The sequence below is a fragment of the Diadema antillarum genome, unplaced genomic scaffold (assembly GCF_040938485.1).
Source record: "Diadema antillarum isolate AM-2024a unplaced genomic scaffold, OU_Dant_1.0 seq00002227_RagTag, whole genome shotgun sequence".
Taxonomy (NCBI): Eukaryota; Metazoa; Echinodermata; class Echinoidea; order Diadematoida; family Diadematidae; genus Diadema; species Diadema antillarum.
This window is the reverse complement of record NW_027272859.1, coordinates 400,115-416,902: the sequence shown is the minus strand read 5'-3', so window position 1 is coordinate 416,902 and position 16,788 is coordinate 400,115. Positions and strand designations below refer to the sequence as shown.

The 16,788-nt window shown below is 40.0% G+C and overlaps 1 protein-coding gene across 1 annotated transcript in view; it reads left to right on the top strand.

Annotated features, from left to right (window-relative positions):
• Positions 1 to 16,788, top strand: part of LOC139714307 (uncharacterized) — a 40,915-nt gene that overhangs the window by 13,840 nt on the left and 10,287 nt on the right. Inside the window, exon 5 of the mRNA XM_071626022.1 lies at positions 6,163 to 6,359. Within this exon, the coding sequence (XP_071482123.1) occupies positions 6,163 to 6,359 (197 nt within the window). The remainder of the gene's footprint in view (positions 1 to 6,162; positions 6,360 to 16,788) is intronic.

Here is a 16,788-nt window from a genome sequence, read left to right as displayed (position 1 = left end):
AAGATGGATAATATAGAACAAAAAAAAATCGAATTGCAAACAATTTGTTACATGTCTGCTCCAAGGACACAGAACTTGGCCAAGGATAAATATAATCTGCACTATAGACTCGATGATTTAACCGACTTAATGATGGGAAGGGGAAATGAGGCTGTTATTGCATTGTACGCATTTCAACTCTACTTCCTTTTTACTTCTTGTTTTCTTTTTTGAGGGTGATATTTGCCTTACTTTTTCACACAAATATCTGGGATACAATATTCTTATGTCGCCGAATAAGTGTGCGTTCCAAACAACGTTCATGTAAACAATCAACAATCATAAAAGAAACATTTAGTAAGTCTTCTGCGGGAGGATAGATCAAAATAAAATGCAAACACCTCGCCTTAGAACATTACAAAAGTAAAAGTGATTTCGTGCCTATCCCTTGCAGGGCTGCGTTTCAGGGCCTGAGAATGCAAACTACATAGCATTGTATTGATAACCATGAATTCCCAAGCATTCTCGGGGGAAGGGGTGAGTATACAGGATGGTTGTTTCCATGACAACCATTTCCAAACATAGTAAACAATTTATATATAACTCTTAGGTTTCATTGTTAAACATAGATTAGTTAGATTGATACATTTTTCACACACACAAAAAAAAAAACATGTTTCAACACTTGTACGTTTTACAATCATGAATATTTGAAATTTTCAGGGAGTGACCTTATAATGATCAGTTGCCATGGTAACAACACCCCTCTTTGTATTTTTTTTTGTAAAGAAGCACATTTTAGTCATATCGAGGTGCCACAAAGGGTTTTTGCAGTCAGCTATCCAACCTGTCCATTGACTTCGCCGACTATGTAAGATAAATACACGCACTATACCATGTACAATATATAATGGACCTACGCTAAACATTCGATTTTTCATTCAAAATGCGCGTCCAGTAAAAATACATCGTCCTATTTAGGATAACATAAAACGACTTATCTTTCGCCTTATCTTATAATTTCTTTGCTGCATAAGATATCAGAACATATATTATATTTCGAAAAAATAAAAACTTTTGAATAGATTGATTTAGGTAGTTTTAAGAAACTTTGAAATATTGGAAGATTTTACAAAGTACAATTTTGAGTAAATCGCGGTTTTATGTTTCATTTCGCCATATATGTGCGTGTAGTATTCTACATTCAAATGTATACTATTCAGATTCTGAACTTGAAATGGAAGATAACACATTTCTAGTTTGAAAGGTAGTTATCAACCATTACTTATTTCGATAAAAAAATAAAAATCGTGATTTTTGACATTCTTTCAAATTTTGCGCTAAAAAAGGCATTTTTCGGCAAAAACGCATTAACAAATTTTGCTTGACATTGATTGCCGATATACACTAGCCGTACGCTAAACTTCAGTATCGCGATTTTGCAAGACTTTCATCGCTGGGAAACTTAGCATTAACTCGAACATTTTGCCGTCTGCAAAGTAAAAAAAAACAGCGCGCGAACCACACCACTTGTCTTGGCTGGCCTACTACATTGATTGCCAAATTAGATATACATCTGTACATTATTTACGGGGGTGTAGCCTCTTCAAACGAGAGATTTGCGTCATGGTATCTAGTTGAGTAAACAAAATCCAAGCCTATAAGTTGAGCTGTCGATCAGAGTGGAGTGTTGTTCTTGTTGTTTACGTGGAGATTTTAGTTGCAGTTAGTTGCCTGAGCCCGAGCGCGTATACATACATTGTGCGCGCGCGCGCGCGTACACACACACACTAGCCGGGTTCACACGTACACCAATTAGCGGGATACAAATCTCGAGATTTGCATCGCGATCGTCATCCCGAGTTTTTTGCACGTGTGGACTGAAAAAACCCGAAAATTAGCGGGATAAGCATCGCGATGCTAATCCCAAGAAATCTTGCGCTGGTTCGTCAATTAGCGGGATAATTGGCCCCGCGCTGGTACGTGTGAACGGTCGGGATTAGAATCTCGAGTTTTTACATCCCATCATGCAATACGCACATCACAACAGCGAGGCCTCTGCGAAGAGGTCCTTCACCTCTTTGGAGCACAACAACAACAGCGCGCGAACCACACCACTGACGCGTAAAAGACACTGGACAAAGGTAAGTGCGCGCAGGCAGTGATAAGAGAAGGGCGCTGCGTGACCCAGTTTGCAGGCTTTGCTGTTATCTCTATCGGCAATTAGCGGGATAATTTGGTACGTGTGGACGCTCGCCAAATTAGCGGGATACCGATCGCGATCGCTATCCCGCTAATTTGGTACGTGTGGACGCTCGAAAAAAACTCGGGATGTGCATCGCGATCGTCATCCCGCTATTTTGTACGGGTGAACCCGGCTATAGGGTCATACACTTTCATCTACACACAGAGTATAACTGTATGCACAGTACACGTTTACTGTCCTTCCGCGCCGTTCAACTCTCCACTCAGAGGGAGTTAACCAATCAAAAACGCGTATTCGCGGCAAACTGAAATCTCGTCAAAAATTAATTGTACAACGCAATGATTTATTCGATCACCTGACCCGTTCCAAGAATCAGTCTACATGAAGTCATTATATTTTCATAAGTATGAGATTTCCTCTTTCCTTTCATACCTCTTCCATTTTGGTCCACGTTTATTTCATTGTTCTAATGTACCTTCTAAGAAAAATGAAAAATATGCAAAAATTATGTTTCCTTGTTCAGTATATTTCATATGTCACAACCTTTCAAGTGGTAGGATGTCATCAAAGTACAACTTTTCAGCTTTTCAGCTTTTCAGCTTTTCATCGATGTAGAAATCATGTAGATTGGTAATGTTTAGATTTACAGGGACTCTAAAATGTGGTCTTCATGTCTAATAATAGGCGTAAGTATGCTTTGATATTGGCGTCTTGTCCCCTACCGGCGCGCAGTTTCACGCAGTGGGGCGATAATCAGGCAGACTGGCTTTCACCGTGTATGTGTTTATGTGGCGCAGTGGATGGACTTGACGCACAGAACTCTTACTCTGTGTGTAGAGTTCTGTGGCTTGACGGTTGGATGATTTGCCTCTTCCTGTGTCTACATTTTGATATGACTTCGGACCTTTTGTTGAGCGGTTTTTGTTTCGAATGATTATGACCTCATGGACGCAGAGATTGCACAGGTCACTCTTAAAGGGTGCGTTTATCAACTCCTTTTCTCGGCAGAAACAGGTTATCCAAACAGCTTTCAAGGAATTTTTACGAGTTGATAAACGCAAAGCTGTTTTGATAGCCCTTTAGGAAAGCCTTTTACGAAAGGGTGCGTTTATCAACTCTCCTTTCTCGGCAGAAACAGGTTATCCAAACAGCTTTCAAGGAATTTTCACGAGTTGATAAACGCAAAGCTGTTTTGAAAGCCCTTTAGGAAAGCCTTTTCGAAAGCCCGAAATTTGTGACGATCCAAACAGGTTTCCTAAACAGGTGTATCAGAAACCTGTTTGTAAAAGCCTTTCGAAGTTGATAAACGCAAAGCTGTTTTGAAAGCCCTTTAGGTCGCCCTATACTGCGGTTGCGCAACCATGCGTTTCCAGTTTCTGAAAAGACGCGCGCCACGTAAAGTGCACACGAGTACGTGTACACAGGTATATACATACAGCTGTGTGTAATGCACGCATATGCTTGGAACAAGGAGGTGTTTCTCTCACCAACAAGGTTTGAGAAATAAAGTAACAACAGTCTCATTCCCTTTGATCCCATGTCTCATGCCGCTACTCAGAAATATTTGAAGTATGTGCTAAACTGGAGCTGCCTCACAGATAGGAAGAAAATTGATTCATGTGGCATTGTATCATGACTCCTCACTCTCAAAGGAAGATATGTCTTTATGATGGTAATTGCTTTTCGCCGTCACTTCTTAGAAAACAAGCGGCACATTAATAGTACAGGCAGTCAGGGCTTTGGAAAGGGCTCTCGAAAGGGCTATGGAAAGGGCTATGGAAAGGGCTATCGAAAGTTGATAAACGCAGCCGACGAAAACAAGCGGCACATTAATAGTACAGGGAGTGGACAGGGCTTTCGAAAGGGCTATGGAAAGGGCTTTCGAAAGGGCTATGGAAAGGGCTATCGAAAGGGCTATCGAAAGGGCTTTCGAAAGTCGTTTAAACTGGGGAAAGTTGATAAACGCAGCCTTAGAGTTATGTTTGACTTTTTTTTTTGATGTCCCACGTTTATATCGTGAAGTTTGCATGTTTGTCTTTCACGCTCGAGATGTAGGGGAAGTGTGGGAGAGTTGAGCCACTGGGAGAGTTGATCCAGGCCACCTCACATCTCCATAGGGACTGACTGCAGTCAGCTGCTGCCATTTCTTGTTCATGCCTATGATTAACTATATACCAGTGTATATGAGGCAGCGACATTGGACAAAGCATGACAAAATAGTCAAAGAAAAACCATTTTGGTCACCAAAAGTGAATGTCCACTTGTCAGATATGTGGTTTTCTCTCACACCTACGGTAGAGGATAAGTGCGAATCAGATGGAGTAGCAGATAGTCTGTATATCATTTGTTTATTTCAGCAAATTTCAACATGTTTGGTGTGGTCACTTTCATAGGTTTTGAGGGTTAGTTTAAATGGCGACTGTGGGGAGAGTTGTGCCAACGTGTCGAGGGAGAGTTGTGCCATGGCTAAACCCTGTATTCCAATGGCTCAGCCCTCAAGTGGCTCAACCCTCCCTTCAAGTGGCTCAATGAGTGTCATTTTTTGGTCAAAGAAACGGGTCTGCAGTTGGATGAGGTGAGGAATATTGGAAAGGTATGTGGTGTTCTCGCTAGGGGTGACGCCCTACGGGCGGTTTCTTCTTCCTAACACCAAGAGTTGACTTATTACGCAAATCCACTCAGGGTGCATCTAGAAATCCTGATCATGTGATCGTAAGTGGACCTCAACAACATCCACATTATCCATCCGATGACCCGTAAGTCAAACAGATGCCCCGCCCCCTCTGTTACCATTACACCCTCTTTCCTTAGATAGGTTTCCATAGTCATTTTCTTCAATAAGCCTGAACTTCTTAATATGATATGTAGGGCCTATAGCATAGTGGCTCAACTCTCCCAACCCCGTGGCTCAACTCTCACCACGTCAAGGGAGACTTGAGCCATTTTGCAAAATATTTTTGTTGAAGTGTCACCCCCAAGTTGTTTGTGCTAGGTGTCTTATTGGGCTATCATAATACTATGCCTGAATAGTTGTAGTATATACCAGCGAACGAATAATCCATAAATTGTGTATAGTTATTGAACAATATCACTAAATGTAAAAAGTGGCTCAACTCTCCCACACTTCCCCTACTTTGAGAGCTGGGTCCCATTTTTGTACTTTTCATGCTAGATTGATTTGACATGGTTCCTATATCTATCTTTAAAAGTGCATTGTGATATATGATTTATAATGTAAAATGTTTGTGTGCATATGAGTTTGTGTGCATGTGTGTGTGATGTAATTCAGTTGAAGAGGCTTGATGTAGCAAATCACATGGTTACGGGAAGTGGCGTTGTCGTTGTGTGCGTGGGCGTGTCCTCCACGCTATCTGCCGTTACTGCTTTTGAAACTAAATGGCCCGAATTCACGAAGGTGGAACGATGGTTTAAATCATGGACAAAGGCCGTAGTTTTGTATGAGGCGCTTAGTGTCGCATGGCCAATTTCGTTACGAAATGACCATTTCGTCGAAGTAATGTTAACATTTTGTTACGAAATGAACATAAATTATCGTCGACGAAATCGACGAAATGACTGATTACGTAACGAAATAGGTCGTGCAACACTTGGCGCCCCATATAGAACTACGGTCTTTGTCCATGGTTTAAACCATGGTTTCAATTGTACCACCCTCGTGAATTCGGACCAGTCAGTGTTTGCAATTTACGTCGAAAAGAAGATCCAACTTGACATCCTGTTTGATGTGTGGAGAATCTTTTATACTTCAAGTGCATGTTGATCCGTTGGCCTCTCAACACAAGCACTGTCTCTCAAAGTTCTGCCCCCATCTGTTACACATGCCTGCTTCTAATTTGTATGTGTGGGTGTGGTTGTGTGTTTCTGTTCCGCATAGTTGATGTTTATTTGAGTTTATTCAATCATTCTAACAGAGTTCTCTATTTTTCTTCCCTCGCATCGACTGTTTGTTAATCCAGGTCAACGACCTGGTCTCGAACAAGATGGAGACAGAGAATTACCGTGTCGCAGGAATAATTCCGGCTGGCTACGTCCAGGCCGCCAATGGGCCTATCATCCGCGGGATGTGCAGCGGTCGAAACTCTCAGTGGCTAGAGTTGGAGACCGATGGAGAGACGTCAGGAAGGCAGAAGAGAGCTCTAGACTGGGACGAATGGTGCATGAGAATTTGTATCTCTCTTTTTGGCATCCATATTTGCTGCGAGGAATGGTGTTTCTAAAAGCTGCAGACTAAAGACGGTCTCATTTGCTCGTATTGCTCTGTAATGTCTCAATGTTGTACAGTGCACTCCCGTTACAACGAACACGGTTATAACGAAATTTCGTTATAACGAAGTAAATCTTCTGGTCCCAAAATTATCACCATTAAAGTCTATGGTACAAAATTCGCTTATAACGAACACGGTTATAGCGAAATTTCCGTTGTAACGAAGTCTTTTCCGAGCGCCACAGACAAGGAAAAGTAAAAGAAATGTGCTCCGTTATAACGAAATGCGAATTGCTTTCGAAAATACGTAGCGGAACAAGCATAGCGTCTCTACATGGGTGAACGCTTCACACCAAGTTCGCTCTTTGTGTCACGCACAGTTTCTGAGGGGAACTTGCGTTTATTATTGTAATACAGTTATCCCGGGCCATCACATTTCACATAGCTTTCTAGTATATGATGACTATTCAGCAAACAGGATATGATGTATATACGTGGTTTCCTTGTTTTCGTTATATATTGTATTTGTTCGGTTATAGCGAAATTTCGTTACAACGAAAGAAAACTGCCGGTCCCGAGCATTTCGTTATAACGGGAGTGCACTGTACTCCTGAAACCAATGAAAGCTCGGTCACAGTAATAGTTCACATTTTTGTATTCTTTTTTATCTTATTTGGCACCCTTACATCATCTGGTCTTATCTACTATCCGTTCTCCGTTTCTTTTTTTACAAACACTGATTACTCGGGGCTTACAGCCAAACAAGCTTGCTTTCATGTAGGTCCCGTCATACTTTTCTTTGATCAACCCCATCTCGATTTCGAATTTGACCAGTTATTACATATAATTACTGTGTTATCATCATGTATATTGTTGTGTTTTGCACATTGTTTACAAGATGGAAGAACTTGTTTGATTTCTGTTATAATGTCCATAAATGAGAAGTATGGAAATAAAATGAATTGAATTGAATTGAATTCTTAAAATCTGTTGATTATTATGGTCATGATTGCGTGTCCTATTGGCCACCCCTGAAAATCGGATTACTTTCCTGATTTGGTATGTTGTATAAGATCAATTAAAACCTTTCCTGAGAATGATAAAACTGGAAACTTTTTTTTTTCCCTGATGGAGCGAAAAACAATAGATTACCACCAAATTGACTCGGACCGCAAACAAATCCAAAATTCTCCGTTCAAAAGGAAAGCGAATTTTCGAGTGACAAGATGTTATTTTTTTCAGTTATTTCCCCAAAACTGCAAAATAAATCATCGTAAGATTCCATACAAATCGTTAGGAGACAACAATGTAAAGTGCAAACTTTCATTACGTTTTGGAAAAGGGATATACGACACTTAAGTGAGATTGAAATTGAGAAACTGAAGATCTTGAAAGATCTGATTTGCCAAATTATACTACCAGACCTTTGTTTGTTTGTGTGATTTTTCATAAGTGACAGAGAGTTGATGTACACGACCGATGTTAAATATTGGGTTGTAGTACCACTAGGGCTACTCCTTCTATTTCTATAAGAATGATACGTAGCATTACACAGATTTTGAACGATGTTCCTGCATGTGCGAACAAGGCTTTGTTATCAATACTCACCATAATACATCAAGTATATTATATACATATTAGCTGACTTAAGATAATTACACCAGGGAGGTGTTACAGAGATGGAGTGCCAACTCTTCTTAAATCATGCAAACACATGTTTGGCTTCAAGGCGTTACAGTGGGATGTCTAGCATTCCACTACGCTTTGAAGTCATGCTCGGTACCGCTCTAGTTGCAGGACGAAGTTCGGAGACGAAGAACGCATTTCTTCTTTCGTTGAATTACAAGCTTTATTCCACCGTAAAATTTTAAATGAAATACTCGAATTGACTTAAAATAGTTTAGGAAAGAATTCAGTATTATAAACATGTATTTCTAGTTTCTTCGTAGTGCGCAAATCGAAATGAAATGGAAATTAGGCCCTCTCTTAAAAACCTAATATTTTTCTATAATCTCATTTCCGCATGTTAGTTTTCTATCTTTTAATCTGGTATATTTTGATCTTTCAAATAAAGTACTCCGCTAAAGCGTGTTCCAGCGTGCTTTTAAACTATTTGCTGTTGAAATTGTCTGTTTTACACTGCATTTTGATTCGCTGCTCCAATTCAAGGTAAACAAATTCATTGTTGCCATCACATTGAAGAGAGAGCGAATTGCAGTAGGGGCAAGTATTTCTAGATGGAGTGCTAGTCCCGATTATTGATGCTCTCTTTTGTCAAAGCACCTGGGTAACACCTGTAATTGAACGCATAACTTCTCGGCGGTGCCGCGCATGACTTCAAAAGAGAGCAGTATAGTTGTCTCTTCTTCTCTAGCACCTCCCTGATTACATTTTAACGTTTCGCTTTGAATCAGCTAAGCTAGGATTAGTAGAATGGACTGGTATAGTAAAAATGATTTACATAATTAGTTGTACAACCTCTGATGTATGCATATGTCAAAGATTTCGATGCTATAAACTCAAAACCAGAATCGGCAGAAGATATTCAGTTGAGGCAATTGTTTTCGACAAAAGTATCTTGGCTAAAGTAGCTGTGTGTCAAACAATTGAAAATGAAAATAGAAAGCGTAGATTTATGTTCAAGTATACATTTTTGAAATCGAATGCTTGAAACTATTTTCAAATGTGTTTTCATAACTTTCTCAGATATATCAGCCATATAACATTTTAAGATTGGTCAGCAACTTAGATAGGGCTAATGAGCTTAGCTTATTTCTGTGTTTTTGCTAAAATTCTTTAGACCAGGAGCTGGCTGCTGGTCAATTTACCCCACCAAAACGCAAAACATGTTCAGTGGTTTCTCCATAATATACATGTGCAGCCATGATACCTTGCACATATTAAATGTCCGACCTATAAAGATGTTCATACCTTTTGAATGTTTTATATCGATACTATCAGTGAACCTTCAAGCAGGAGCACTGAAGAGATTTTGAAATTTGAGTGAAATTGTATTGTTTTACTGGCCACAGAACCTGCTACACTTATATTTTTGGAAAATGCTGAAATAAACCCTTTGTTGTGAGTAGACGTCACTTATATCATACCTCAAATCATGCATCAGACTGTACGATAAACTAAAATATGAAATTATGTTTGGTGTTTGTATATGAAACAAATTCATGCCAAATACTGGTCAGTTCAGGAATCGTAGATTGTGACTGAAACATGTGCAAAGCTTATTAAGGCCTACATTATACGTAATTTATGTAAGTTTTAGTCTATAGTAAGCTTTAGTGTGATGCATGGCTTGATGTGTAATTGTCGCAGTTTTTAATGGCAACTAAATCATTAACATGAACTACATTGCAACTGTATGGTATGTGACACCTTTTTTTTTGGGGGGGGGAGGGGATAGGCAAAGTATCTCATAAATGAGGAGTTGACAAAAATTCTGATATAACAGATGCTATTGTTTAAGAAAAGAAATTAAGCTAGCAGATCATTCAGCTGGTAATTTCATGTGTCAATGTTGTGTGTATATGTCCAGGGTAAATGGCAATCATACTATGATGTGCTGTTTGCAGTATATGTGACACCATAGGTTGAGTTTTGTTTGTGTGGGGCTGGGGAACTGAAGATGAAGTATCTCCAGAAATAAGGAGTTGATAAATGTGCTGAAGGAATAAAGGGACCACAAGACCAAGTTCATATTCTCAGCCTATATGCTATAATGAGCTATTTCATTAAGCCGATGATTTTGATGTTTCAACTTGGTCTATACTGGTCACGGTCAATGGCAGTGTTTGCAGTATGTGACACCATTTGTGTGGGGATGGGAACTATAAATAAAAAAGTATCCCAGAAGTAAGAAGTTGACAAAAAAAAAGTGCTTGAAGAAATAAAGAGAACACAAGATCAAAGTGAATGCTCTCAGCCTGTTTATTTTCATTACAGAAAGTTAGCATTCTATTGTGAAGCTTGTTATTTGATGTTTCAAGGAAGTTCAGCAATACATGTATATAATTTATATAGAACACCATAATTATGTTCATTACTCTTATCAATATGCAGATATTTGGCCAAGACTATAAGATGACATGCACTACTGAGTATGAAAATGGATCGATATCATTTCCAGAACTATTAAGCTCCTTTATCAATGTTATGTTATGCAGTTCATTCTAATTTGGAATTTATTAGAGTCAAATAAAGGAATTGTTGGCATGGATGCAGCTGTAATCCTTGCCTATTTTATGCATCGTAGGGTGGTTTGTATCAGCCAAAAACACAAGTTTTAGTTTAAGGTTTTCAAAAGAATCTTACATGAGGATTGAGACTTGTTATTTGTATTTAAAAGAGGATATCAAGCAGGAGAAAAGGAAGTAATCCAAGCTAAATCTGACTTCCTCTCGTTGACATAAACTTTATTAAAGGTATGTTTAATGCACTGTTGATGAAAATGTTTACTTAAATGTGTTTAATACAACTGGCCTTTTTAGTGCTGTTGTGGTTGGTCTGAAACTGCAGTCTACTCACAACAAATGTTTTATTTCAGCATTTTCTGAAAAGCTCTGTTTGAGTCTCATAAGGTGAATACATCATGCAGAAGAAGTAGGCTCTGTGGCCAGTAAAACATATTGCAACTTCCCACAAATTTTAAATATCTTCTTTGATAGTATCCATATAAAACATTCAAAAGGTATGAACATCTAATAGGCCTGACATTTATTATGTGCAAGGTATTATGGCTGTATTACTAGTAGCTAGCCTATTGAGAAAGCTAAGTAACATGTTTAGTGTTATGGTATATACATAGAGTCATGTGTGAACATGTGAGTGTGTGTGCGTGTGTGTGTGTGTGTGTGTGTATGTGTGCGTTTGTGTGTGTGTGTGTGTGTGTGTGCGTATGTGCGTGGTGAATTTCTGGATGCAAACTATACCCTGGGTCCCAGGGTTTAACGGGTACTCGGTTTGCAGGCACAAACCCTTGTTGGGCGTAAAGGAGTCTGCGCCAAGACTACTACATGTACTAACTGCCACAGCTAGTCCCTCTGACTGTTGGGAGATGCTACAGTATAGGGCCTACGGGACAGTGTAGTCTTGGCGCAAACTCCTTGACCAAAAACGAGGTTTTGTACCGGCAAACAAGTGGTCTGGCAACCCCTTTCCCGACCAGATATTTTGTCAGTTTTTATATATTGATTATGTACACCCACAGGACATTCATTTAGGCCAAGTTTGGTCCATGGGCTCCTGGGGTAAATTACACCCGCCGGAGGGCCTTTTCGGGGGGTCCCTGGGGGCTGAACCCGCCCTCAGAGACCAGGCTGACGCGCATTTTGTTAGTGAGGAGGGTGGCCCCAGCAACTCTGAGGGGTCAAACCTTTGGGCTTGGTGGGGTAAATTGACCAGCAGCCAGCTCCTGGTCTAATAGGAGTATTCAGTTGAATATGTTGCAATGTTTGCCACAGAAGAAAAAGAGCATTTTGAAATTGTAATTTCTCGAATGAAAAAAAATTAATGGCTAGATCTATTAAAGTGCACCATTTCTCTTGGTTGTTATTTTCTATGCTTGTCCCGTCATTATCTTTCACATGACCATGATGACGAGCCGTGTCAACAAATTCCTTTTCGCGTATGCATAAATTCTAGCAGGTACAATAGTCTCACCACTCATCTCCAAACCATTGCGGACATTGATAATAGGAACCTCTAGATTTAAGCGACTTGGAATTCCAGAGGAAAAAGAAATATTCACTGCAGGCTCAAAAATTGCTTCTCAATTCGATCTATTTATAGCTCGCGTCGTCTGAGCTTTCAAGACGCGTTGAAGGCCACTTTCACGTCCTCTCAATTTTGAGAGGAGCACGCAATGCAAACACCGTTACGCAATAATTGTCTCAACCGTCCGCGTCGCAAATCTAGAGCTTCCCATTCTCCTCCAAGGACAACGACTATCGGCTCGAATTCACAAGATGGTTTAGATTTAGACCTTGGTGTAAACTTGCACCGTAGTCTAAAACAAGGGTGAAAATCAGCGTGTTTCTACAGAGAATCCGATAGACCTAGCATTTGCAAGCGCGTAATCAAACAGTGCGCTACAACGCGGAACCGGGTTGTTTCTACAGAAAGCGCATAATCGGATTGAATCCGATTCTCCACCTGAATGCAGGTGTGACCGGATATCTGGAAAGTTGGCTGGTGCATTGTGGGCCTAATGATGCGGATGCGATCACCGATTGAACGAAACTGAGCACAGGGCCTGCCTAGCTAGCTAGCCTAGCCCTGGGCCGGCCGGCCCGGCCTAATTGTTAGTGTGGCCAGTGGGTACAAGTTACAACCGGCTGCTGGACGAATTTGTTTTCATCTAACTTAACGTTAAGGCTCCTACTCTAACGTTAGCTCCAACGTTTATATGGATTAGAAACTAGTTTTGTTTTCTACCAATTCTTGAATTGGTTCGTCAATTTTTCACGGATCTTAAGGTTGGATTTTGATAACTGGATTATCACATGTGACGAGACAACAGCAGTTCACAGAGACACAGCTTCTGTCGCGTCTGACCGAGTTCTGTAAGTTCTATCAATTCTAACTTTGCTAACTAGTTTCTAGAGTAGAAGTAGAACCTCCTACTCAACTGTTGGGCTAGGCCCAACGTTAGGCATATTTCTAGTCTAACATTTAACGTTAAGTTAAGATAAGAAATGATTAGATTAGGGCCTACACGTTTTAGGCGTAAAGTCAAAGAGTCGTTGGGCCTACTGCGACTGGATACTATCTTACTAGTAATACTACTACTAGTAGTAGACTACTAAGTTAGCTCTAGAGTTCTAGGCCTAATGTTAGACTATTCATGTTAGTGATTTCCACATTTTACAACATTTACTTCTAACGTTACAGTGTACTTGTCATTTGGCCTAACGTTAGATTCTAACGTTAGGCCTACTTTTACTAACGTTCTTAAAGGGGCCCTGAAATCCAATTTTATTTGAAAACATCACTTTTGGGAATATAAGGGTAGCTCTAAGAAACATTTCATATTTAATATAGGCTCTATTTTGACTATATTGATTAGAAATGTCTTAAAGTCAGTCTAGAACTAGTTTGGAAGGTGTTTTTTTTTTTTAGTTTTGTTGAATATTTCTGTAGACGTACTTGACTATTTCTACTGCATTACTGTCTTTGCCAATGACTGACAGTGACAGATGAGGAATAATAATACCGGTATGTCTTAAAATAGATCTAACGTTAGAACTTGTAACGTGTTAGTTTGGAAGGTGTTTTCTTTTTTTTTTCTTTTTGTGGGCGTTCCCAAGTAGAGTCTAACGTTTATCTGAAGAATAAAAAGAAAAAGTCGTTAAAAATAAATGGAATGTTTCTAACGTTAGATATCCGTTTCACCACAAAAGTGGTGTTGAGAACTTGAGGGTATTTTAAATCAACATGCATTTGAATTTCAGTGCCCCTTTAGATTAGGCCCTAACTTAGACCTAGAGAACCACTCTAACAGCTAACTTAACAAGTTAAAACGTTTGTAGTCTAGAATCTAACTGTTAGAGTCTTAAACACAAACAGCCTAACGTTACAACTAAAAGGATCTACTGTGTGTCATTGGATTTATAAGTAACGTTAGAACAAAGGCCTATTAAACGTGAGGGCTAAAGTTGACTGTTAACCGTGCACTTAATAGACCTCTTTCTTCGGGTAGGTCAGAGCTACCAAGTCTCACGCATTCTGCGTGAGACTCAAGCATTTAGGGTCTGTCTCACGATCTCACGCATGGCACCCATTTTTCTCACGCATCTGGTGAAGTTTGCAATTTGGGCCAAAAATAAGGAGCATAGCTCAAAGGATTAGAGTGATAGTTGCAATTGAAGGTATATTTCCCTTTTGCCTTTCAAAATTAGTAAAAAATAGTCACTTAAGTATGCACCAGATCGCATCATTAAGAGCTAATAATTTAAAAAAGCTCCCTACCATTGGAGGGGGACACCCTCCTCTTTCGCGTGCGCGTGCGCGCAAGCGCCGAGACGCCGAGTCATAAAGATCTCACTCATAAAGGTTTTTTGAACTTGGCATCTCTGGTAGGTAGGATTTTAAATTCGGGTAGAAACTCGGGTTTATGGAACATTAAAGAACTGTTAGTTATATTCAAAGTCAACGTTAGATTTTAGAACAGAAGTAGCCGTTGTTAGGATGCCTATTCAAAACAGTTAACGGTTAACGTTAGATAGCGTTGATTCTATTAACGTACGGTAAAGTTCGTTTTAGGTAGGCACCTTGCCTCTAAAATCTAACGTTAACTAGGGTTGTTATAGACATATTCTAACGTTACACCCCAAGTGGACTCACTTTTTCCACTTTTGGATTGATATAATGTGCTTCAAATGTTTCGATACTCAGTAAATGAATGTTTGAATTTCCTTTCATTTTCGGACTTAAACGAAACGTCGTATTTTTATAGGCCCTACCAAGATCCATATTTCTATTTGATTCTTTGTCGGATTAACAAACTAGACTAGAGTCTAGACTCTAGTAACGAACCTTTAGAATAACGACAAAAAGTTCGTAAAACAAACCCTAACACTAGTTTGCTAATGCTAGACTTTAGAGTTTGTCTTTTCCGAACTAAAAAGTATTAGGCCTAGAGAATATCTATTTTTAATAGACCCCTACTATTGTAGATTCTATGTGCATCTCACACGTAGGCCTATTGTTAGCGCTAGTTAGTATAGTATTGTCAATTAGAATGTAACAAGTTAGTCGTACTCGTAGAACTATAGGTTCTAGTAGCTCGAATCTAACGTTAAAAAGTATTAGGTAGGCCTAGAGAATATGAGAACGGTTACTATTAAATACTAAATCTAGTGTTAGTTGCCTTGGTTTTAAAATTACAGCGCAACTGTGTAAAAATAACACCCCTGCCCCTGTTCGTATGTCTTTTCTTTATGTTAAAATTCAGAGTATTTTCCTTACAAGTTTGTCAAATCTGAGGCAAATTGTGACTAGTAACAGTAGTATTAAACGTTAGAACCTGATACTCGGACGTGTTGGAGACACCCAACTATTCAACGTTAGATAAATAGCTGCAACATGCATGGCCACATTACCGTACACGTGTATGTCAAACTGGTGATTGTCTTCCGGGTCAGTATCGGATTATTGAAACTGGCGTGTTTCTACAGCGCTGACACTGGAAACTGCCCCGGAAAGAACTACCTCATTAGACGGTTAAGTTAAGCGGAATCGGTATCGGAATCTGCATCGGAAAGAAACCGTTACTGGTGTGTTTCTACAGCCCCCTCTATCGGATACAATCCGATAGACCCGGAATTTGGGGTTCTGTAGAAACACGCTGATTGTTTACGCAGAAAAAAAAAAATGCGTAAACCATGGTATATTATACGAATAATTTATGAGTTGTGAGTGCATAGGGCACGAATATCGCACGAGGCGCGAGATGAGCCACTGGTCTATTCAACAAGGCGCGTAGCGCCGCGTTGAATAGACCAGTGGCGAATCTCGCGCCGAGTGCGGTATTACGTGCCCCGATGCACGAACAAAATCATAAATTATTCGTTTTATACAACACCTTGTCCACAATCACAATACAAAATTGGTGACCGCCAACTCAGGAAGGCCCAAAAATAAATGTAACAATTAGGCAGAGAATTGTAAACCACCTTGCGTGTACTGCTTTCAAACACTCGTCATGATTCGACCACACAGTCACAGGAATCACGAACTCCGCAGGGCTATACCCATTCTACGCTAACGTTAGATCGAGTTAGGCCTGACTGTTAGGTCGATCTGAGATGTCGGTAGATCTAGTAGTAGGTCTAGACTTTGTCTATTTCCGAAAATGATTTTGTATAAAAACACAGAAAAATAATCAAATTACGGTTTCTCAACTTGAAATGAAATCTTGATGTTGGGATCACTGTGGTCCACGTAGCAGATCAGAGTCAAAAGTAAAAACACAGCAGTACCGCTAGGTGTAAAGGCCGCGATACATGCAACTACTAGTAGCTAGGTAAAGTAACTGCGCGTACACGTTAACGTTGCAGTAGTCCGCCGGCGCCGCGCCTGGTCTGTGAGACTTACCGGCAGCGCAGCGCAGCCGGCCAGCACGTACACTGTACAATGTAGTTTGCTGGCGCTTTGCTACGGGTGTGAGCCACAGAACTCTGTGAGCGGCCATGCATTAGTAGCCCCCCGCGAAGCCGTGCTATAGTACCTTCGAGCCGTGCTATAGGCCCATGCCAGGGGCCTATTGTATGGCTGTCACTCTCAATGAGTTTGATAGGTATTTTCTATTGAATGTCATGTGACATGTTCTTGGCCAATCACAATTCGACATCATTCTGAGGTGTTG